Here is a 25,103-nt window from a genome sequence, read left to right on the forward strand (position 1 = left end):
ATTACCAAAGTCAGGCTGTATGTTCTGGTTTTGTTTACTGGTGGATAAGAACCTACCAGTGGAATAAGAGGGAAGAGGGTGGTATCCACTTCTAATTAGAATAAACAAATGTGTTTACATTCATCAATGCACATTTGTAGGTTGTTGCAAATTGGGTTAACTGTGGTCAAAATGTTTTAAGGTAAAAAAAAATACATGTTTATAAGGGTGAGCAGATTTTCTTAATGTGAATTTTAATGCGTGTATTGTCTCCACGATCACATAAAGCTTTTTTGTGTGTAAAATATTTGAAACATGGAGTTTAGTAAATTATTCAAAACAAACACTGGTGAAATCATCCCATTTAAGCCAAGTAATAGGAACCCAAACACTCCCATGTCCCACTTCTCAGCCTCTCTCCTCCATAAAAAATGACCAATGCCTTCATTGTTATTGTGGACATTTCCTTTTCAGAGGTGTTTTTACGTATGTGTATACTTCTAAAAATTGAGGTAGAGTTTTTCTACATAAAGGTCAAACCTTTATGTGAATGGAATCTGGTATTTTCTTTTCTTTCTGCTTCTTTTACTCAATGTTTGTGAGATTCATTCATGCAGTTACATATAGCTGTAATTCATTTTATTCTCTAAATAGTAATCTAGCATATGAATATTCTAGTTTATTTTCCATTAGGCTATTGAGAGACATAGAAGTGAATGTTGTTAACTTAAATATTATTTATCTCCTTTTTTTTTTAACTGAGTAGAATTTATTTATTTTTTTATAAGTTTATTTTTTATTGGTGTTCAATTTGCCAACATATAGAATAACACCCAGTGCTCATCCCATCAAGTGCCCCACTCAGTGCCTGTCACCCACAAGTATTTAAAATATAGCTGTAGGTAGAATTGTTGGACTATTGCTTTTAAAAAAGATGGTCCAGTTTCACCTGTGAGATATAGTGAGTTAAAGTGTCACTTCCATTGTTTTGTTTTGTTTTTTTAAGATTTTATTTATTTATTCATGAGAGACAGAGAGAGAGAGAGAGAGGCAGAGACACAGGCAGAGGGAGAAGCAGGCTCCATGCAGGGAGCCTGATGCAGGACTCAATCCCAAGACTCCAGGATCACACCCTGGGCCTAAGGCAGGTGCTAAACTGCTGAGCCACCCAGGGATCCCCACTCCCACTGTTACTACAAGAAAACCAGACAAATTGCAAATTAATACAATTCTTGAACCTATCAGTTTTCTGATAGGGAAACTCAGGGCAAATAGCTAACCCATATCTGGACTTCTACAGGGAAGATCAGGACCATAGCATTTGCTTGTACAAGGCAGACACTGCCAGATGACATAAGCTGAACTGAGAAATATAGTAAACTGCTAAAGGTCAAGTGTGGGATAGCAAGAGAATTATGAAACCCATTTAAAAAATCTTTTTTTTTTCCAATTTTTATTTATTTATGATAGTCACAGAGAGAGAGAGAGAGAGGCAGAGACACAGGCCGAGGGAGAAGCAGGCTCCATGCACCGGGAGCCCGATGTGGGATTCGATCCCGGATCTCCAGGATCACGCCCTGGGCCAAAGGCAGGCGCCAAACCGCTGTGCCACCCAGGGATCCCTAAAAAATCTTTAACCTCTTGGGATGTCTGGGTGGTTCAGCAGTTGAGTGTCTGCCTTTGGCTCAGGGCATGATCCCAGTTCGGGGATCAAGTCCCACATCAGGCTCCCTGTGAGGAGCCTGCTTCTCCCTCTGCCTGTGTCTCTGACTCTCTCTGTGTCTCTCATGAATAAATAAAATCTTTAAAAAAAAATATTTGACCTCTCTGATTTAGGTTTTTTAGTAGTGCTCGCTTCTTATACACACTAGAGAACTGAATTTTGCTTGTGAGCCAAGCTGAGATTTTTTTCATTTAATGAAGGACTTAATATATTTACGTATATTGAAAGGAATGTTTCATTATAGTCCTCCTATATAAATTTTCAAGTTATATGTTCATATATACAAGATAAATGCATAAATATAAATACAAATGTAAATATACAAAATATGTCTCTGTATGTATTTCACTTTGTGGTTAGTTTTTTTTTCTGTTATATTTGTGATACAGTAGAGTATATATTTTTGTTCTGATGGTTAACTTCATTCCAACATCTTTTCCTAATATTCATAAATTGTCCCTTCTTTTTATTCAGTGCTCACCAATAGTTCCTATTCAGAAACTTCTCTAATCATTTCTCAATGTGAAATTTTTGTCTACATAGTCTTCAGGGAGAGCCATTGGGAACAATATCCCCTGAATACCTATTTGTTTATAACTCTTTTTGAATTTTATTCTTGAAGATCATTTTGGCTGTATATGAAAACTATGGCTTACATTTTTCTTACCATAAAATGTTTTGTCACAAAGCCTAAAATCAATCTAATTTTCTTTCCCTTATAAATTTTCCTTCTTCCCCTTGCTTTTTAAAAAAAATTCTAAGATTCAAAGGTCATCCCCTTTTATTATTAAAATACAATAGTTATATTGAAATATTCCTTGGTGTGATGATATTGAGTCAATTTTTCAAGTTGTCCTTTCAGTAAGCAGGTTTGTCTCAGGAAATTTTCTTGAGTGACAGTTTTTAGTATTCATTCTAATCTATGGCTTTTCTTTTCTCCTTTTGGATTAATTTCATAGTTGTGTTGGATTGTCCTTGCCTCTCCTCTGTGCTTACATTTTTTTGAATGCTTATCTATGTTTCTGTGTAAAGATTTTCTGTTTTTCTCCTTTCCAGTCTCCATTTCCCTTGTGCTTTTTATGTGGTTTATTTACTTTTGATGGTTAAGTATTTCTGAAATGTTTAACTTAAAATACCCTCTCCAATGAGGTCAGCTGTCTTTGCACATCACCCTGTTGTTTAGCCACCAAATCTCTTTGTCCTTTCAATTGCAGTTTAGGATTTTCTTGCATACCATCCATCTCCTTCTTAATTTTTTAGGCTCATGTTGAAACATTAGATAATAGTTTCATTTGCTTTGTGGCCTTATAGCTCTGCTGCTCTTTCAACGTCTGTAGGTATTTTTTTTTAAGATTTTATTTAATTATTCATGAAAGACAGAGAGAGAGAGAGAGAGACAGACAGACAGACAGACAGAAACACAGGCAGAGGAAGAAGCAGGCTCCATGCATCCATGCAGGGAGCCTGACATGAGACTGGATCTCGGGTCTCCAGGATCACGCCCTGGGCTGAAGGCGGGGCTAAACTTCTGAGCCACCGGGGCTGACCGGTATTTTCTTTTATCCTCTTTTATATTTTTCTGTGGGATTCAATTATAACATTTTCAGTGATTTATCTTTAAATGAGATTAATTTTCGTATAGCTTTAGGAGATTCCTATATAGAAGGTGAGATGGGAGATGAAGTCTTTCTTAGCTTTAGGGTTGCTCCTGTAGGATTCCTTCTTTGAGTCTTCTGGGATGTATCAAGTAATATGGCCTACCTAATACCTTCCTCTGGTACTTCCTCATATCTGCATCCTACACACTGTAAGTTTAAATTTGAGATCCTTTTCTCCAGAGAGGATCTCTGCTTGGTCCTGCTTGGAATCCGAGGATGCTCCTGACTATCCATTTGAGGGTCCCCCCTTTACATGGCAGTCTCAGCATGAGCTTCCAAACCCTGAAGAAGGTCCAGAGCTTCATCACTGATCTCAGTGCTACAATGGCATTTACTTCCACAATTAGCATTGTCTAACTGCTCACATTTTCTTTTTTTGTTTGTTTTTTTCTTTCTTTTTCTTGTTTTCTGGTGTTAAATTTTTTTCTCTTTTGTTTGTAAGCCAATTATTGCATTAAAGATGCATTTGTTTTAATTTTTACCAATTTCTAGTTTCATTTTTACCAGGAGTACTTTTCAGAATATATACTCTTCCATGTTGTAGAAATAGAATCATCTTTGCATTTTAAAAAAGGAACACAAGGTCACTTGGATTTCCTTGGGTTTATGTAGAATTATTTACTCTAAATATCTGATTATTGTGGTAAATCCTCTTTAAAGTATACATTCTAGATGACTTTTGCTTGCGATATATTTATTCTATTTAAAAATCAACATTTAAGTGTAGGTTCCATGGCAGTTCTTTCTTGATGCTGTCATATTTGAATAGGTATTTGCTCCAGAATGATGTGAGGAAGAATGGGGCAACAACTACCTGACAGTTGAGAATGTGTCTCGAACCCACATTCCCATTAAACCTCTGTGTCCATATCCTCAAGGACAGGTCTTGGGTCAGTATTTAGTGTCCTTCCTTCAAGCAGAGCTGGGACAGCACACAGTAAGTGAGGATTTTTGGTCATGGCTTCTCTTTGTGGTAATTTAGACACCACATGGAATAGAAGTCTAATAGAATAAGTACTCAAAAATATGTTCTGAATGAATACATTAGGTGAGTATTGCACTTCTTAATGCATGCATCATAGGGATATCACAATCACTATGATCAACACTGAGGTAATTATTTTCCCATATATCTGTTCTCCAATCTGCTCTTCCATTCATTTCTTATCTAGTTTCTGATCTCTGTTCCTACTGCGTAATCAATCATGCTATTTTCCATTGCCTGGAAGATAAATAAACTCCTTAGCCTGATACACAGTTAGAACTTCATTATATTTTGCTCAGTCTAACAAAATGAAAAGTAAGATGAAAAATCAGCATTATTAAAATCTTTGCCATGCTTCTGCTTTATGTTTAGGAAAGAGAGGTAAAAGACAGAAAGAAATAGTTGCCATCTCTGATATTATACACCATGTAGGCAGAGAGGTGCTTGTTGAATTTAGCAGCAGAAGCGGAACTAGTTTTGAGAGAAGAGAAAAACTTAGTGGTTCTTGTTTGCATTTCTATACCATATCCAGGTATAGGTATGCATCAAAAGACTAGGGATACATGCTTAGGTGGAGAAGAAGCCTTAAAACTTTGCATGGGTAATATGTGAAAATAATTGAGAATTGTACTAAAAAATATAACTTTAGCAATATAATTTATATTGACAGCACAAATCCAAAGCTGCCTTAATTAAAGGGATACGAGGACTAAGTGAGAACCTTTTTGTATGTATGCTTTGGCTTTTGTTATGTATGCCTTATTATGCTAAGAACCTATAGAAAGAAGGATTCTCAAAAGGAATTCAGTATGGAAGATCAATAAATACCAATAACCCTCAGAAAATAGTTATTGAAGACATAAAACATATGGATGGTGAAATTAAAAAAACACATGATTTAATACATCCCTATAAATGTTAGCTCAATTTAATTTACCTGGGAATGTTAGTGTGATGAAATATTTTAAATCCTCCAGTTTATCCTGTACATCATTCTTGACCTTGACCTTCAGGATGTAAATGTTGCCAAACTTGTTTTTGAGGTGCTGAGGGCTGCCGAGGCACAGGAACTTTCCCTGCACCATGATGGCCAGCCTGGTACAGAAGGCATCACATTCCTCCATTCTAGCAAAACATGATAACATAAAAAGTTCTGTTTTGGAGGACAGTCTATAATTCAAATGGAGCCAGGATTTTGTGACTCTGTTTTCTTTCTTTTTTTTTAATTTATAAATTTATTTTTTATTGGTGTTCAATTTGCCAACATATAGAATAACACCCAGTGCTCATCCCATCAAGTGCCCCCCTCAGTGCCCGTCACCCAGTGTGACTCTGTTTTCAATGTGAAATGGAATTTGCTAATCACAGAGATCATAGTTGGAAAGTGAAAAATTTTCAATTAGTAATAGAGTACAAATCCTCAAACACAACATCTCCTGAAGTTCCTGCTCTTTCCCCACTCTTAATTATTTAACTCAATTGAGGATTTTTGGTCATCTCATTCATTAGGATTGAGGAGGAACTCACACACCTAAGCATATTTATTCTCATTTCTCATTTATACCCACTACAATACTTGCAAATCCTCATTCAAGCCTCCAAATGAGCCACACCTGTGGGAAGTTATAATGATGGCTTTGCCACTTTCACGCGTCCGTGTCACAGCATCCCAGAGCAGGCGTCGGGCTTCAGGGTCCATGCCAGCTGATGGCTCATCCAGCAAAATGACTGAGGACTTTCCCATTAGAGCAATAGCAGTGCTCAGCCTGCGTTTGGTTCCTCCACTTTATGGTCATAGAAGGAGAGAAAATTTAGGGGAAAGAAGTTATACAAACATATCATCAAACATGTAACATGGAATTCCACATTGCTGGTTAGTTGTACTTCAATAAGTTAGCAGACCCAGTACAGGTGTATATATCAATTGATTTTCATTTGAAATGTAGATGAGTGACTTTTATGTAACTGATTTTAGAAGTACATTGTCAGTGGCATTTATTTACTTGTGGTTAGGGTACCATAATTTCCCAAGTATATAAATTTACTATAATTCAAAGAGCATAGATTCCTCCTTTCTTGGGAGACAAAGAGTCTAATGGACACTTGGAAGAATAATGTAATCCCTTTTGATATTTAGAGGCTATAGTTTAAGTAGGAGCTTTAGTTTCATCTCTGCAAAGGAAAGACACGGAACTACATTGATCTGTTTTATTACTATTATCTAAAACCTAACAACCCGTGATACAGTTTTACAATTAGATAATTGTGTGACAGAGGGACTTAACGTGGAGTTGTGCGTATTTATTTCAAACACCAGAAACATAGGAAAGCATCTCAACATTAACAGCAGCATCAAAAAGATCATCATAATGAAACGACTCACCTATAGGTTCCGATAAGCTTGTCAGCATGAGGTTCCAGTTGCATTGAACTCAACCATCTGTTCACATACAGCTGAATCTGGGGCTCAGAAACCCCCCATGATCTGGCATACATGATCATTATTTCCCGGCCAGTCATGTATTCCAGCAATGCATCAGACTGAGGACAATAGCCAACTCTTGACTTCACCTGATAATGAGAATTGCCTTAATAAGGACTCAAGTCATCTATCCCGCTGAGCATCCCTGGATAAGATAGAAGACCACAGTGCTCCAGGCCATGTCTCTAAGAGTCCTACCAAGGATCTTTCTTTTCTAAAGGCTACACAATGATAGCTGCTGGATCTATTGTAAAATGCTGGAATGACAGGTTCCTCAACTCGGCTTTAATGATCTTAAGAATGAAAGATTAAAATAAAATCCCAGAGTCCACAGAATTTGGAGGACTATTAGAATATGAGATTCTGCCCTCATTAATAAGAAACTCTAAAGGGCATGACCACCATGGAAATTTTTGCATTGCACAACCTGTGCAGCCGTGTGTAGATCTTGTTTCACAGTAAGGCTGAACCAGAAGCAAAGCCTTTCCCCACTCCCACAAACAGAAGAATGCAATGAGTGTTGCTTTGCCAATAACCAAACCTTTTATGGATTTGCTTTCAGATGCACATAGATGAGAGAAAAAGATAACATTATTTTATTAAAATTCATTAAAATTAAAAATAATTAAAATTATTCTAAATAATTAAAATTCATACCTTTTTCTTTGAGATTTTATTAATTAATTTACAATAATCTCAGACCATTTACACCCCTAGTCTCTTGGCAGAAATCAAAACAAACCCTTTCTTCTATTCTAGATATAAAATTATTCTCCCATATAATTTTGAAAGTAAATGAGCTGCATACAACCACAACTCAGTGAACAAAGAAAAAAGATACCATGAATGCCATCAGTAGAAACAATACTCACCTGAAACATAATTGAAGTGACTTCAGATATTGGGATTATCAGATCAGATACGCAAGTGTGATTGTGCTTATTATGTTCAAATAAATTTTAAAAACTCAAAAACGTATTCATGAAAAAAAAATGAAGCTGGAGGTATCACAATTCCAGATTCCAAGCTGTACTACAAAGCTGTAGTAATCAAAATAGTATGGTACTGGCACAAATATAGACACATATATCAATGCAACAGCATAGAAAGCCCATAATTATATGGTCAATTAATCTTTGACAAAAGAGGCAAGAATATTCAATGGGACAAAAACAGTCTCCAGTCTCTTCAACAAATGGTGTTGGGAAAACTGGGCATCCACATGTAAAAGAATGAAACTCGACTACTTCCTTTCACCATACACAAAAATTTAAAAAAATGGATTAAAGACTTAATGTGAGACGTGAAACAATAAAAATCCTAGAAGAGAACACGGCAGTAATTCCTCTGCTTTGGCCATAGAATATTTTTCTAGATATGTCTCTTGAGACAGGGGAAATAAAAGCAAAAATAAGCTATTTTGCTTTTATTTTCAAAATTGAAAGCTTCTGCACAATGAAGGAAACATCAACAAAACTAAAAGACTGCCTACTGAATGGGAGAAAATATTTGCAAATGACATATACAATAAAGATTTAGTATCCAAAATATGTAAAGAACTTATAAAACTCAACACCCCAAAACCAAATAATCCAATTTAAAAATGGGTAGAAGACATGAACAGGCATTTCTTCAAAGAAAACGGCCAAAAGACACATGAAAAGATGCTCAATATCGCTTATTATCAGGGAAATGTAAATCAAAACTACAGTAAGATATCACCTCATACCCGTCAGGATGGCTTAAAATCAACAACACAAGAAACAACAGGTGTTGGTGAGGGTGTGGAGAAAGGAAAACCTCCTGCACTGTTGGTAGGATTGGAAACTGTTATAGTCACTCTGGAAAACAGTATGGAGGTTCCTCAAAAAATTAAAAGTAGAACTACCCTATTATTCAGTTAATTCTACTACTACTACTACAGTTATTTATAGAAAAACATTATTCAAATGGATAAATGCACCCCAATGTTCATTTTTTTCACCCCAGTGTTCATTGTAGCATTCTTTACAATAGCCAAATTATGAAAGCAGCCCAAGTGTCTATTGATTTATGAATATATATATATATATATATATATATAAAGATTACTCAACCATAAAAAGAATGAAATCTTGCCATTTGCAAAAACATGGATGGATCTAGAGAGTATAATGCTAAGTGAAATAAGTCACAGAAAAACAAATACCATATGATTTCACTCCATTTGCAGAAGTTAAGAAACAAACAGACAAAGGGGAAAAGAAGGAGAGAGACAAACCAAGAAACAGACTCTTAACTATAGAGGACAAACTGATGATTATCAGAGGGGAGGTGGGTGGAGGATGAGTGAAATAGGTGATAGAGGTGAGAAGTACACTTATCATGATGAACACTGAGTAATGTATGGAATTGTTTTTTTTTTTTTTTTTAATTTATTTTTTTATTGGTGTTCAATTTACTAACATACAGAATAACACCCAGTGCCCGTCACCCATTCACTCCCACCCCCCGCCCTCCTCCCCTTCTACCACCCCTAGTTCGTTTCCCAGAGTTAGCAGTCTTTATGTTCTGTCTCCCTTTCTGATATTTCCCACACATTTCTTCTCCCTTCCCTTATTTTCCCTTTCACTATTATTTATATTCCCCAAATGAATGAGAACATATAATGTTTGTCCTTCTCTGACTGACTTACTTCACTCAGCATAATACCCTCCAGTTCCATCCACGTTGGAATTGTTGAATCACTATATTGTTCACCTGAAACTAATATACTGTATGCTGACCATACTGGAATTAAAATTAAAAATATCTTTATGAAAAAGAAAAGTATAAAGTCACCTGGATATTTTGGGAATGAACTATATATAATGTCTAAATATTAAAAATGAGTAAGTAAGTAAATAAATAAATAAATAAAGCATATTACAAGCTTTGTGGATGCATTTGATAGCAATTTAATGACAATGGAAGAAATTATCCTGGAGATTAGGTAATATGAAAGTATCTAGGATGCAGCACAAAAATTAAAAATGGGGAAGTGAGAAAATGAGAGATATGGATAGATTGGAACTATCTGGATAGCTGAAGTTGGAGGAGAGAAAGAAAGAACAGGAGAAATATTTGAAGAAATCATAAGTTAAAATGACCCAGAACTAATTAAAGACACCAACTGATTAATCGAGGTATGTCAAGTCCATTCCAAGAAGGACAAAATTTTAAAATACTCAGATCTAACTATTTCATAATGAAGCATATATATAACAAAGAGAAAATTTAAAAGGTAACTACAGAGAAAATAAATATTATCTATAAAGGAGTATCAGACTGAGCTAATTTCTCAAAAGTAGTGATGTAAACTAGATGATAGTGAAACAACAGATGAATTTGCTAAAGAAAAATAATGGCAAACCTTAAATTCTATACAGTGAAAATATCTTTTTGCCAATTAGGGTAAATAAGAGGCATTTACAGGTAAAAACAAAACATGAATAAGAAAGTTTGCCTGTGAGTTTCAGATTGAGAATCTGCAACTACCATTTCTATTCCATGCTGAGGAGAGGTTTTAGCCATTGCAATAAGGCAAAGGAAAAAAGCATATGATTAGAAAGGAAAATAAGCCCTCGTTATCTGCAGCAGTCATGATTTAAAAGTAAAAATTTCAATATAATTTATAGATAAATATTAGAATTAAGAGAATTTGGTAATTTTGTTGATTAGAAGTTCAATATTTAAAAATCAATTGCACTCAGTGTGTCTGGGTGGCTCGGTTGGTTAAGCACTGGGCTCTTGATTTGGGCTGAGGTCATGAATCTCAGGGTCCTGGGATCCAGGCCCATATCTGGCTCTGTGTTTTGTGGGGAGTCTGCTTCTGCCCCTCTCTCTCTGCCCCTCCCTCTGCTCACACACACACACTCTCTAAAATAAATAAGTAAATCATTTTTAAAAATCAGTTGCACTCAATAGACCATCAGCAAATAATAAAATATAAAATCAATTAATTTAATATGAAAACAATATGTATAGAAATAAATTGCACAGTCTTATTGTTTCTTGATCTTATATCCAAACAAGCTGAATTCTAAGTAGTGTATTATCTCTGTAAAACTTTAAAACCATTAGTTTGAGAGATTTAATGAGACCCAATACATGGAAACATATGTTCACTATAAATATGTCAATATTCTGGAATCCCACTTAAAATCCCAGCATTTTTATGTAAAAATAAGATAATTCCTCAATTCATCTATAATTTAAATTTTTTAATCAAAAAAATAATTAATCTGAGAGAGAGAGTGAGCATGAGCAGGGGGAGGGGCAGAGAGAGAGGGTGAGAGAAAATTCTCAAGCAGAGTCCCCACTGAGCATAGAGCCCGATACAGGGCTCTATCCTAGGATCCTGATGTCAAATCTTGGTCAAAATCAGGAGTTGGATGCTTAACTTACTGATCCACTCAGGGGGCCCCTCAGCAGAAACTTTTGAGGCTAGAAGGTGGTGGAATGATATATTTAAAGTGGAAAAAAAACCATCATCCAAGAATTCTATACCAACAAAACTATCCTTCAAAAATAAGGAGAAATAAATTCCTCAATAAATAAAAGATGAGGGAGATTTTTACCATCAGATCCACCCTACAGTAAATGCTAAAAACAATCCTTTACATTGAAATTAAAGGATACTAGGAAGTAAATTGAAGCCATGTGAAGAGATAAAGATCTCTGATAAAGCAAAGGACAGTGGCACATATAAAAACTAGAATTATTATAATTTTGATCAATGACTATTTATTATATACAGTATTGAAAAGGCAAATGCATAAAATAATATTTAATGGTACACAAAGTATAAAGATGTAATTTGTGACAACAGTGACAAAGTGTAGACATGGGGACAGAGGTGTATAGAAGTAGAGTTTTGTGCATGATTGAATTTCAGTTGCTATCAATTCAAAAGAGATTGTTACAACTTTAGGATGTTAGATGAAATCCCAATGGTAATCACAAAGAAAATATCTGTATAATATACACAAAAAGAAATAAATTGTACCAAAACATGAAACTACCAAAAAAAATCAACTAAACACAATGTAAGGCAGTAATAGAGGAAATTAGGGACAAAAAATGTAGATAGGAGATATAGAAAACAAGAAATGGCAAAAGTCTTTCTCTATTAGTAATTACATTATTTTTTTTAAAAGATTGTATTTATCTATTAGAGAGACAGAGCACAAGTTGGGGGGAGGAGCAAAAAGAGAGGGAGAAGCAGACTCCCCTGGTGAGCGGGGAGCCCAACACAGAGCTCGATCTCAGGACCTAGGATCATGACCTCATCAGACAAAGGCAGACACCTAACTAACTGAGTCACCCTGGTGCACCTCAATCAGTAGTTACTTTAAATGTAAATGGATTTAATTCCCCAATCAAAAGGCATATATTGGCAAAATGAATTAAAAACAAACAAACAAACGTGATCCAAATATATACTATCTAGTCAGAGACTCACTTGTGTTTAAGGACACAAATAGGTTAAGAGTTAAAAAGGACAGGAAAAAAATTTCATGCAAATAGTGCCTGAAAGAGCTGGATGGCTATAATATTATCAGACAAAATAGACCTAAAGTCAATAACTATGACAGGGACAAATACAATATTATATATCAATGAAAGGATTGATTTGCCATGAAGATATAACAGTTATACACATCTATGCTCCAAATATCAGAGCTCCAATGTATATAAAGAAAACAACAATAGACTTGAAGGGAGATAAACAACTAAAAATATGAGTTAGAGACTTCAATACCCCATTTTTACTTATTTTCTTTAAATTTTATTATTGAAATGGAGTTGACATACAACATTAGTTTACAATATCGTGATTCAATTCTGTGTATTATGCAATGCTCACCATGATAAGTGTAGTTGCCATCTGTCACTAAACAATGTAATTAGAATATTATTGACTATATCCCCTTTTGCTGTATTTATCATCCCCATGGCTTATTTATTTTATAATTGGAAGTTTGTACCTCTTAATCCCCTTCACCTATCCCCTTCCTTCTTGGAAACTCCCAGTTCGTTCTGTGTATCTAGAATCTGTTTCTGTTTTTGTTTGTTTGCTTTTTAGAATCCACCTATAAGTAAAATCACATGGTATTTGTCTTTTATCTTTTTTAAATTGTCTGACTTCTTTCACTTAGCATAATACCATCTCGGTCCACCCATGTTGTTGAAAATAGCAAGGTACCATTCTTTATTATGGCTAAGTGATATTTCATTGTATATACCACATCTTTTTTATCCCTTCATCTATCATTGGACACTTAGACTGCTTCCATATCTTGCCTAATGTAAATAATTCTGCAATAAACATAGGGGTGCATATATCTTTTTGAATTAACATTTTTCTTTTCTTTCTTTTTTTTTGCATTTTTATTTTTTTGTTTAAATACATAGTAGTGAAATTTCTAGATTGTTTTATATTTATATTTTTAATTTTTTGAAGTACTTTCATACTGCCTGCTGGGAATTTTAGAATCTCTGACCCCAAGAACCATCTGGAAGAACCCATTCACCTCCTATCATCATGCTTCACTTCTTCCTCTATTTCATTTTTTTCCCTTCTAGTATAAATGTGATAAATCTGTTTAATGTATAAAATATCTCCTGTCTCAGTCTCACAGCTTAGGGTGAATTCTAATGCTTCCCTTTCCTTCAAAGCCAACTTTATTCAAAGTTTAACCCAAATTCTTAGCTTCACCTCTGTTACTAGGATACTGTTCATCCTAGAGCATGCAGGCTCCCACAACCCCATCTTCCTTATGTCATAATGACAATGTCCTATGAATTAAAGAAGAAAGAAATGCACCATTTAGGCTCCCATTACTACCACTCAACTGACCACAGTACAATAGTTCTTGCTAACAGCATCAGTGAAATTCTAGTTGCTAAATCCAATATACACTATTTAGGCTTTACATCCACTTGAGATTTCCTAGAAGCTGACACCACTAACCATTTTTTTCTTCTTGAATTTTTCTTCCTACTTAGCTTTTCCCAAGGTTATGCAGTCTCTTCCTGGTTGCATGTGCACACAATGACTGGTTGGTTCAGGTATACAAAAGACAGGTACCTTGCCTTGATTTGGGACAACTCTGGAAGGCCATCCTGCTCCAGAACTTTAAGGTACATGAAAACCTCAGTTACAAGTGAATTGCAATTATAAGTGAAATGCTTCTTCTGCCCAGACTTTCCTTCCTTACAGCACCTTGTCTGGCATATGTTAGATGTACTGTGAGACAACTTGCCTTTTACTCTTGTGGTTTCAAAGAACACAAAAGATAATCTTGTCTAAAATTCTTGTTGCCTATCTCCTCAAAAGCTTATGTCTCTCCCCAGAACCTACTGAGTCAACAGTATCAATATCAATGTCAATGTCTATCATGATTGCCATTTATTATCTTCAACACCTGCCTGTTACCTGTACCCCCAAGGCACCAAGCTTCTCATATCTTAGATTGCAATAGTGTCTTACCTTTTGGAGGCTTTTAGTGATGCTAAAGTGCTCAATGAACACATCCCCAGTGGTAACAGTCTCTTCTCCAGTCAAAATTTTGAAGGTAGTGGTTTTTCCAGCTCCATTGAATCCAAGCAATCCAAAGCACTCTCCCCTTTGAATTGTAACAGAGATATTTTTCACAGCCAGAACAACTGGATACTTAAAATATATCTAAAAAAATCCAGAAAACACAATGTAGCAAAGAGTATTTGAAGATCAAATAAATAAATACCTCAGACTGCTGTGGCCACTATTTTAGAAAGTTTCACAAGAATTCTTCTATTTCACTGGAAAAATACATATTGATTCTGAAGAACCACAGTTAATGGACACCAATGACAAGTTCTTAGGGATAAATAAAGCCAGTATATTGGCCAGTGAATGATGTTACCTTTGTGAGTTCCTTAATAAGCACTGTGGAATCCAATTCCTTCTGAGGCTGCCCCAGGATTCTCTGTCTTTCATTTTGTACATCTTCATCATCAGATTCTCCAGATAGTTCCTTGGACACTTTTCTCTATATTTTCAAAACAAGAATCATAAAAGTGAATGCTCTTTAGGTGTCTGGTCTACAGTGGGTGGTTTCATGAAAGCTAAACTGTGGAATAATCTCAAAGACATTAAAAAAGAATATTCTAGTCATTCCATGAAGTATTTGAATATCACCTCAGCATCATGTACAACTTGACTAAATTTTGAATAATAAATAGTTCATTAAAAGAATGATGGTAGAGATCAAGGGGGAAGAAAAAGTCATTCGACATAGTAGAAAGTTTGTGAATTAACATGCCACAATGTGTACTTTAAATCTTTAAAAGATGGAACTTATTTTTTAAAGTTTTTTTTAAAATTCCAGTTACCATACACTGTAATATTAATTTCAGATGTACAATATAGTGATTCAATACTTCCATTCAACACTTGCTGCTCATCACAAGTGCACTCCTTAATCCCTATCACTCATCCCCCCACATCCCCTCTGATAACCATCAGTTTGTTCTCTATAGTTCAGAGTCTGTTTCTTAGTTTGTCTCTTTCTCTACACCCCCAATTCATCATTTTGTTCTTTAAATTTCACATATGAGCGAAATCATATGCTATTTGCTTAAAAGACAGAATCTAAAACATTCAGGGAAATAGCTTTTGTCACTTGGATCTTGTGAAGGAAATCATCCCAAGAGCTTAGGGAAACTCTAAAAAACAGTCATGAATACTTAATCATAAATAAGTTTTTTTAAGATCAATAAGGAATAGAAGCCAAGAAAATCAGCAAGGCTTAACTAGATTTTTCCTAAGAAACTCATTGGCTTATACTTTCAAGATAAATATTACAAGATAATATTGTTCTTTATTACTCTTAATTAGACCAAATAGCTTTGGGAAACTGATCTCAAGATGGCAGAACAGAAATTTGGCATAATTTTGAAAACTGTTTTGTCCAATCAATTCAGAACACATTGGTTTTTATTTCCACAAATTAAAACATTTGGATTCCATAGTGTGTGGTTTTTCTAGAATCGGATGCCTCAGGAAAAACTGCAGCTACAGCTGAGATCAATCAAATGTGATTTATTACAATTAAAGTCCGTTAAACACTGAAAGGCTAAAGAATAACTTTCTTTTATGAAGAAAAGGGAAAAATGAGTAGGACTTCATCTTGAAGTACTTTAACACTACCAGAATGGCAATGTGAGGAGATCTGTGGACCTGTACCCTAGTGAAAGTGGTAAAATCATCTAAATAATAATTGTGTAAAGGCTTTGGAAATTTTCCTATGGGCATATAGCAAATGAAGAGGCATTTATTCAATAAATATACTAAACTTGGTAAAAATAGTGAAATCCCGTGACATTGGATCATAACTCACTCCTTCTCTCTCTTCTTGTTGCTCAGAAAAGAACTTCACTTCAGGCAGGTGCAGCCAAGAATACAAAGCTCCCTCTTCCCTACCCTTTACAACTGAGGGCTCAGGTAAATTCTTGGGGGAGAAAGAATGTAAGCATTTCACATTTTGCAGAGGCAAAGTTCTGGGTGAGTGTAATTGAGAATTTGGGGTTCCCTTCTCCCACCTATTCTCTATACAGAAAGTGGAGGATCTTCTACCTGGGGTGTAGTATGATATATTGAACTCGAGTTCATTCTTGGGATGAAGTCTTCATGCTGAGAGGGATAAGCTAAGAAGAGTAGAATCTACTGTTTCCCAATGAGCACCCAGCTTCTGAAATAGTGTTATCACTCAAGAAAGAAGCACACCACCATCTCTGCCCTCAACTTTGGAGTGATGGCCCAGAAATTTTACCCAGGGGTAGAGTTAGACTGTAAAACAGAGAGCTCATATGTTCTCCTCTATAGAATTATCTTTATTTGAAACAGTATAGGGAAGTTCAAGCCTAAAGATTGTCTCAAAACAATGGAAGTTTTTATTTAAAACAGTTACAAAATGACTGGTAGCTTCATTGGAGATATAAATAGGCTAGCTACCTTTATTAGAAAGAACCAGGGAAAGACATAGCTATGAAGAGCCCTCCTAGGGTGAAACTAATCTTTAACACTAACCTCAAACTATTTCTGCAAAGAAGTTCTTATTTATTTATTTATTTATTTATTTTATGATAGGCACACAGTGAGAGAGAGAGAGAGAGGCAGAGACACAGGCAGAGGGAGAAGCAGGCTCCATGCACCGGGAGCCCGACGTGGGATTCGATCCCGGGTCTCCAGGATCGCGCCCTAGGCCAAAGGCAGGCGCCAAACCGCTGCGCCACGCAGGGATCCCAGAAGTTCATATTTAATGGTTACCTCAATGGAGCAACTTATGTGTTAGGACATTGATGACAGAAATACAAAAATCAGCCAGCTGTTAGTAGAGCTTAACAGTTGGGTTGGACATGGAAAGAGACAAAAAGAGACCTTCAAACCACGTCATTCCATGCTCATGCCTCCATGTCCAGGTCTGCATCCTCTGAAGAACAATACCAGAGGCTTCACACTACAAGGAAAATAGATTTCACAGAAACATCCCAGCCAGTTAAATAAACTAGCAAACAAGAAAAGTTCCCTGGGAAAGGGTGATACCCACAGAACCAATATGTATTTAATATACCCAGAGTTTAGCAAAAAATTATGATATAGAAGAAACAGGAAACTGTGTTCCATACAAAGGAAAAAGATCTAGGAATAGGAACTGCCTTTGAAAATGACCAGATGTCAGATTTAATAAACAAAGACTTAGACTTAGACTTTAGACTTCAAAGTAGTCATTATAACTATTTTCAAATTAAAGGAAACCATGTTTTAAGGAGTAGAGGGAGGTACGATGATAGTGTTTTATCAACTAAAGATTACCAATAACAAGATAGAAATTATAAAAGAAAGAATTCAATGAAAGTTCAGGAGTTGAAAAGTATAATAACTAAAATGAAAAACTCACTAGAAGAACTCAATAATAAATTTGAACTGGCAGGAAAAAATAATTAGAAAAGTAAATAGATACAAAGGGAGTATTAAACCTGAAGAATGGAGAGAAAAACAATCAAGAAAAATGAACAAAGCCTTAGAGAAATGTGAGATACCACTTAGTGCATCAATATATGCATAATGAGAATGTCAAATGGAAAAAAGAGAAGCAGAAAAATATTAAAAGAAATGGTGGAACTTCCCAAGTTTCATGAAAAACATTAATCTACACATCCATAGCTTAGTGAATACCAAGTATGATAAACACAAATAGATCTGTACACAGACATAGAAAAAATGCTGACTGCCAAAAGCAAGGAGAAAATCTTAAATCAGCAAGAGGTAAACACTTTTCACTTATAAGAGATTTTCTAACAAGAGTAACACCTGACTTTTTATAAAAAACAGTGGAGAGTTATATCAGCAAGATGATGGATTAGGTAGGCTCAGTGCTTGCCTCATCCCCCCACCAAGGCAATGATTTAACAAATATTCACAGAGAAAATAACCCTGGGAGAGCTCTGGAGTACAATTAAGAGGCTGCAGCAACCTGGTGGAGTAAAAAATCCAGGCATGGCCATATAGAAGAGTAGAGAATGCATTTTACCCACATCAACCCATTCCTCAGCTTAGCACACCTTGGTACCAAGAAGAATCTCTTTGTTCACAACCTCCCTCCTTGAGAGAAAAGTAGAGCAAGAAGGTCCCAGCAGCCATTGTTATTAGTAACCGCAGCCCTTACTGCTGCTAAGAGACACTAAAGCCTTCAGTGTCAAAGATGTTTGCAGTCTTCAATAATGCTAAACTCAGCTGATGGAACAGTCCAGAGCTTAAGCTACTATTCACCCCAACACCCTGAGCCAGAGATACTGCTGTACCCCAGTGAAATCAGAACCAGAGATGCCATACCCCACCCACCTGGTGCCCTCACACTCACACATAGGTAAAGATCTTTCCCCACCTAAGTCAGTCTATAAAGTTTAGAAGAGGTGACTGTTCCTAAATGCACAGACATATATACAAGGCTACAAGGAACACACGCAAAAAATATCAAGGAACAACAACAAAATTTTGAACACAAAATATGACACCACTAAAGGATCACAATGAACTTCATGTAACTTATCCCAAAGAAATGTAGATTTAAAAATTACCTGACAAAATAATTCAAAATAATTGTTTTAAAGAAGTTCAGTGAGCTATAAGAGAACACAAATAGACAATTTAATGAAATTAGGAAACAACATATGAATAAAGGAGTTCAAAAGGAGATAAAATCATAAGAAAGCACCCCGATGTTTCTAGCAGCAATGGCCACTATAGCCAAACTGTGGAAGGAGCCTCGGTGTCCAACGAAAGATGAATGGATAAAGAAGATGTGGTTTATGTATACAATGGAATATTACTCAGCTATTAGAAATGACAAATACCCACCATTTGCTTCAACGTGGATGGAACTGGAGGGTATTATGCTGAGTGAAGTAAGTCAGTCGGAGAAGGACAAACATTATATGTTCTCATTCATTTGGGGAATATAAATAATAGTGAAAGGGAAAATAAGGGAAGGGAGAAGAAATGTGTGGGAAATATCAGAAAGGGAGACAGAACGTAAAGACTGCTAACTCTGGGAAACGAACTAGGGGTGGTAGAAGGGGAGGAGGGCGGGGGGTGGGAGTGAATGGGTGACGGGCACTGGGTATTATTCTGTATGTTAGTAAATTGAACACCAATAAAAAAAAAAAAAGAAAGAGAACTAATAAATGAATTCAGTGAAGTTTCAGTTTACAAAATCAATGTTTAAAAACCCATTGCATTTCTACACACAATAATGATCTATCAGAAAGAAAAATTAAGAAAACAATCCCATTTATAATTGTGTCAGAAAGAATAAAATACCTTGGAATAAATTTAACCGTGAAGGTGAAATTCCTGTACACTGAGAACTAAAAGACAATGAAAGAAATTGAAAAAGACTTGAATAATGGAAAAAATATTATGTGCACATGGTTTGGAAAAGTTTATATTGCTAAAACCAAGAGGCTCAATCTAATCAATTAGTAGCAGAGATGCATTTGAATCATAAAAATACTGCTAATCTAAAAAAAAGACATGAAACGAAAAAATAAAGTATAGATATGAAAGAAAATAAATAGCAAGTTGATAAATTTAAACCCAACCATATAACAAATTACATTAAGAATAAAGTCTAAAAAAAAGAATAGCCTAAATTCGATTAAAATATAGAGATTGTCAGATTGAATAAAAAACAAAACAAAGTGAACTATGCTATCTATAAGGAACTCATATCAAATATAGTAATATACAGAGGTTAAAGGTCAAATGACAAAAAACATACATCATGCAAATTATATGAAAAAATTGGCAGAGTAATATCAGACAAAGTATATTACGGAACAAGGAATATCAACAGAAATTTTTGAAAAGGCAGTTACATAATGATAAAGGGTCAATTAATCAAAAGGACATAAAAATATTAAGTGCAGGTGCACCTAAAATTTAGACTCTAAACAGAGAAGGCCCAACCCCCCCCCCAAAAAAAAAGAAAAAAGAAAAAGAGGAGAAATAGACAAATTCACTGCCATCCATCCTTAGAGTCTTTAACGCTAATCTCTTGAAAACTGGCACAACAGGTTAATGAAAAAAGAAACAGTAAAATGTAGAAAAGTTGAACAACATTATTAAACAACTTTATCTAGTTCACAGTTAAAAAACACTGCATACAATAGGAGCAGAATATGCGTTCTTTCAAGTAAAGGAACATTTGCCAAGATAGGGCATGTTCTGGGCCATGAAACAAGTTTTCATAAATTTATGAAGACAGAAGAATATGTACTCCAGCAACAAATATCTGTAAAATATTGAAATAGTTAGAAATTAAACAACACACTTTATAAATAACTCATGCACCAAGAAAGGAATCACAAAAGATATTAGGAAATGTTTTGAAGAGAATGAAAACATGGTATGTCAAAATTTATGAGATGCACCTAAAGCAGTGATAGGGAGATATTTATATCATCAAATATTTATATTAAAAAGAATAGTCTTGAAAAGGAAAAAGTCTCATTGATCCAACTTCTACTAGAAAAAAAACAGAAATAAAAATAAAATAAAAATAAATAAAATAATACAAGTAAATCTCTAATAAGCAGAAAGAGGTAATAATGGCATGAGCTAATACAGTGATATTGGAAATAGAAATAATAGAAGGAAAAAAATCAATGAACCCAAAAGTGGGTTATTTAAAATATCTATAAAATTCAATAAATTTTAGCTTAACTGATCAATAAAAAAATTACCAATGTGAAGAATGAATAATGGGACATTACCATAGATACTCTGAACCTCAGAAGACTAAGAGAGCTCCTTGCAAAGGAAAATTCCTGATATGACAGAAATATTGTATATTTTGATTATGGTGAGACTGTAATGGTTTCACAACTGTAAATATTTGTCAAAATTCAAAGATGGTAAAACTTAGATGACTAACTTTGAAATGAAAGAAATCATGTCCCAGAGAAAAAGAATATTGAAATACATAATATATGTTGGTGAAGTTACAAAAACTTATGGGCAAAGGAGGGAAAAAAAAACATACTGCCATACAGTCAGGGAAAAAAAGGTAGGCACTCAACCGCTAAGCCACTCAGGCATCCCATAAAATATAATCTTTATTCATAAACAGAAATTGAGGCAAAAACATCCATGCTATTTACTTGCAACTATAAGAACTATAAATGTTATAAGAATTCAATCATGGGAGACCTGTACTTGGAATACTGTAAAACATTGATGAAAAAATTAAAGATGACACAAAAAATTGAAAAGACATTCCATGCCCATTATTTGGAAGAACAAGTATTGTTAAACTGTCTATAGTACCCAGAGCAATCTATGATGCTTACTGTAATTCCTATCAAATAACAACAAATTTTTTTCACAGAACTAGAATAATCCAAATATTTGTACAGTACCACAAAGACCCTGAGTAGTCAAAACCCCAAAGATACAAATGCAATGAAACGCCGGGACACCTGCACCCCGATGTTTCTAGCAGCAATGGCCACTATAGCCAAACTGTGGAAGGAGCCTCGGTGTCCAACGAAAGATGAATGGATAAAGAAGATGTGGTTTATGTATACAATGGAATATTACTCAGCTATTAGAAATGACAAATACCCACCATTTGCTTCAACGTGGATGGAACTGGAGGGTATTATGCTGAGTGAAGTAAGTCAGTCGGAGAAGGACAAACATTATATGTTCTCATTCATTTGGGGAATATAAATAATAGTGAAAGGGAAAATAAGGGAAGGGAGAAGAAATGTGTGGGAAATATCAGAAGGGGAGACAGAACGTAAAGACTGCTAACTCTGGGAAACGAACTAGGGGTGGTAGAAGGGGAGGAGGGCGGGGGGTGGGAGTGAATGGGTGACGGGCACTGGGTGTTATTCTGTATGTTAGTAAATTGAACACCAATAAAAAAAAAAAAAAAAACAAATAAAGGAAGATAGTGGAAAAAAAAAAAAAACAAAATAAAACAAAACTGGATATCACAGTTACAGACTTCATGTTACATTACAAAGCTTGACTAATTAAAACGATATGGTACTGGCACAAAAACAGACACATAGATTGACAGAACAAAATAGAAAACCCCAAAATAAACCCACAGTTACATGGTCAATGAATCTTCAACAAAGGAGGAAACAGGATGCTGGTGATAAATGGCCATGGAGGAAGTGTCAACAAATATGAAAAAGCAAATCCATCCATAACTATACAGACAGTCCATCTGAACTATTCAGCCAATGGAACATTATTCAACCATAAAAAATGGAATCTTGCCATTTGCAACAATATGGATGGAGCTAGAGAGAATAATGCTAAGTATACTAAGTCAGAGAAAGATAAATACCATATGATTTCACTTATATGTGGAATTTGAGAAACAAAACAAAAAAAGAGAAAGAGACAAACCAAGAAACTTTCTCTTAACTATAGAGAAAAAACTGGTGCTTACCAGAAAGGAGGTGGGTGGGGGGAATGAGAAAAATAAGTGAAGGCAATTAAGAGTAAACTTATCATGATGAGCACTGAGTGAGGCATGGAATATTTGAGTCACTATATTGTATACCTGAAACTAATATAACACTGTATTTAACTATACTGGGATTAAAATTAAAAACAATAAAAATAAATATGTACAAACATATGTACAGGAAAATGCAGTAAAATGAATTGCTAGATATTCATCACTTTATCAAACAGCAATAAAATGAACAAGTACTTGGAAAAAAAAGAATAAAATTATGGGAGATGACACTGCCATTCCCTGACCTAGCCTAAGTAAACAATTGTATCTTGATTTATGTTGGATGCTAATGCAGTTTGGAGTGGAGAAGTTAAGGAGAAAGTTGTGCTGCTTTAAGACTGAGTATAAGAAGTGTGCTTCAATTCTGCCTTCCAAATCTCATGTGGACTTCTTTCCTTACCAACTCTAAATTGGGATAATACAGGGAAGGGGATTCCAGCAAATAAGGTTCTGGCTTAGCCAAATTGGCATCATGCCTTGGTAGATCACAGTCAAACTGATGGAAACCAAAGATAATGATAAACTTTTAAAAACAGCCAAAAACAAAACAAAACAAAACAAAACAAAAAAGCAATGCAATACACACAAGAGAAAACAATTTGAGTGATTGGTGTCTTTTCATTTGAATTAAAAGAAGCCAGAAGATAACCAAACGACATGGTAGAGTGCCAAGAAAAAACCCAACTATCAACCTAGGCTTCTAAAGAAAGCAAAGTACACTCCAAGAATGAAGATAAATAAAGATATTTTCAGATAAAAGAAGACTAACATAGTCCTTCTCTAACTAAAATAAATTGTTAAATAAGTTTTCAGTGTAAAGGAAAATCATAACAGAGGGAAACTCATATGTTCAGGAAAGAATGAATAGCAACAGAGATGCTAAATACTAGGTAAGTATAAAATCATTTTCCCTATTGGTTACTTTGAAATGCATAATGTACTAAAGCAAAATATAGTACTATTTTTCATGGTTAATAACATAATGACATATAGAGATGTAAGACATACACCAACTATAGCATTAAAAACAGTGAGGGATAGAAATGGACATTTATGCTTTCACAATTACTACATTTCACAATATGAAATAGACTATGAAAAATTAACTATATATTTTGTAAACCCTGCATCAACCACTAAAGATAAATATAGAAGTAAAGCTAGAGTAAATTGAAAAATTAAAATAGAGTTCCAGAGGTGCCTGGGTGGCTCAACTCATAGGCTTCTGCCTTGGGCTCAGGTCAAGATTCCAGGGTCCTGGGATCAAGACCCAGTCAGGCTCCTGCTCAGCAGGGAGTCTGCTTCTCCCTCTGCTTTTCCCTCTCATTCATCTTGCTTTTTTTCTCTCTCTCTTCCTCTCAAATAAATGAATAAAATCTTTTAAAAAATGAAATAGAATTCCAAATATATTCAATTAATCCAAATTAAGGCAGAAATGGGAAAGCAGTGAGACAAAAACCTGAAGGGGCAAACAGAAGACAAATAATATATGTGGTCGATAGAAATACAAATTTATTAATGAAGGACTAACTGCTCAAATTGAAAAGTCAGAGATTATTAGAATAGACAAAAAGTTAGGACCCAATCACATGCTGTTTACAGCAAGCCACTTTAAATGTAAAGACAGAATTTTGAAAATAAATGTATGTGAAATGACATACCATGAAATAGTACATATAAGAGTGAAGGTGCCACATTAATTTCACAGGAAATAGACTTTAGGACAAAGAATATTAGCAGAGATATATGTCATTACCAGCAATACTCTGATTCAATTAATCAGAAAGACATGTAATAATATTTATTAGCTTAGTGATATTCAAAATGTATTTTTAAAATATGACAGAATTAAAGGGAGAAATAAACCTACAACCAGGATTGGAGATTTTACACTCTTTTCTCAGCAATTGAAAGATAAATCTAACAAAAATATCAGTTAGAAACTAGGTAATATAAACAATCCAATCAACCATCATAACCTAATTGATATTTATAGAAAATTACAACTAACATGCAAAATACACATTTATTTCACATAAACACATCACCAAGATTGATCATATGCTGAGCCATATAGCAATTATCAATTAATTTAAAAGGATTTACTATAGAGTATGTTTTTTTATCACAAAGGAATTAAACTAGAAATCAATAACTATTAATATATCTA

The 25,103-nt window shown here is 34.8% G+C and overlaps 1 protein-coding gene across 12 annotated transcripts in view; it reads right to left on the reverse strand.

Moving 5' to 3' along the window:
- The window catches only part of LOC112640269 (phospholipid-transporting ATPase ABCA3-like), a 136,267-nt gene that overhangs the window by 2,160 nt on the left and 109,004 nt on the right, over positions 1-25,103 (reverse strand). For all 12 annotated transcript variants that reach the window (XM_025416264.3, XM_049111310.1, XM_025416267.3 and 9 more), the window contains 5 exons: positions 14,756-14,881; positions 14,341-14,535; positions 6,729-6,916; positions 5,959-6,129; positions 5,283-5,470 (listed from right to left, as the gene is read on the reverse strand). In XM_025416264.3, the coding sequence (XP_025272049.3) occupies positions 5,283-5,470; positions 5,959-6,129; positions 6,729-6,916; positions 14,341-14,535; positions 14,756-14,881 (868 nt within the window). The remainder of the gene's footprint in view (positions 1-5,282; positions 5,471-5,958; positions 6,130-6,728; positions 6,917-14,340; positions 14,536-14,755; positions 14,882-25,103) is intronic.

Source organism: Canis lupus, chromosome 6, assembly GCF_003254725.2.
Source record: "Canis lupus dingo isolate Sandy chromosome 6, ASM325472v2, whole genome shotgun sequence".
In the NCBI taxonomy this organism is placed as follows: domain Eukaryota; kingdom Metazoa; phylum Chordata; class Mammalia; order Carnivora; family Canidae; genus Canis; species Canis lupus.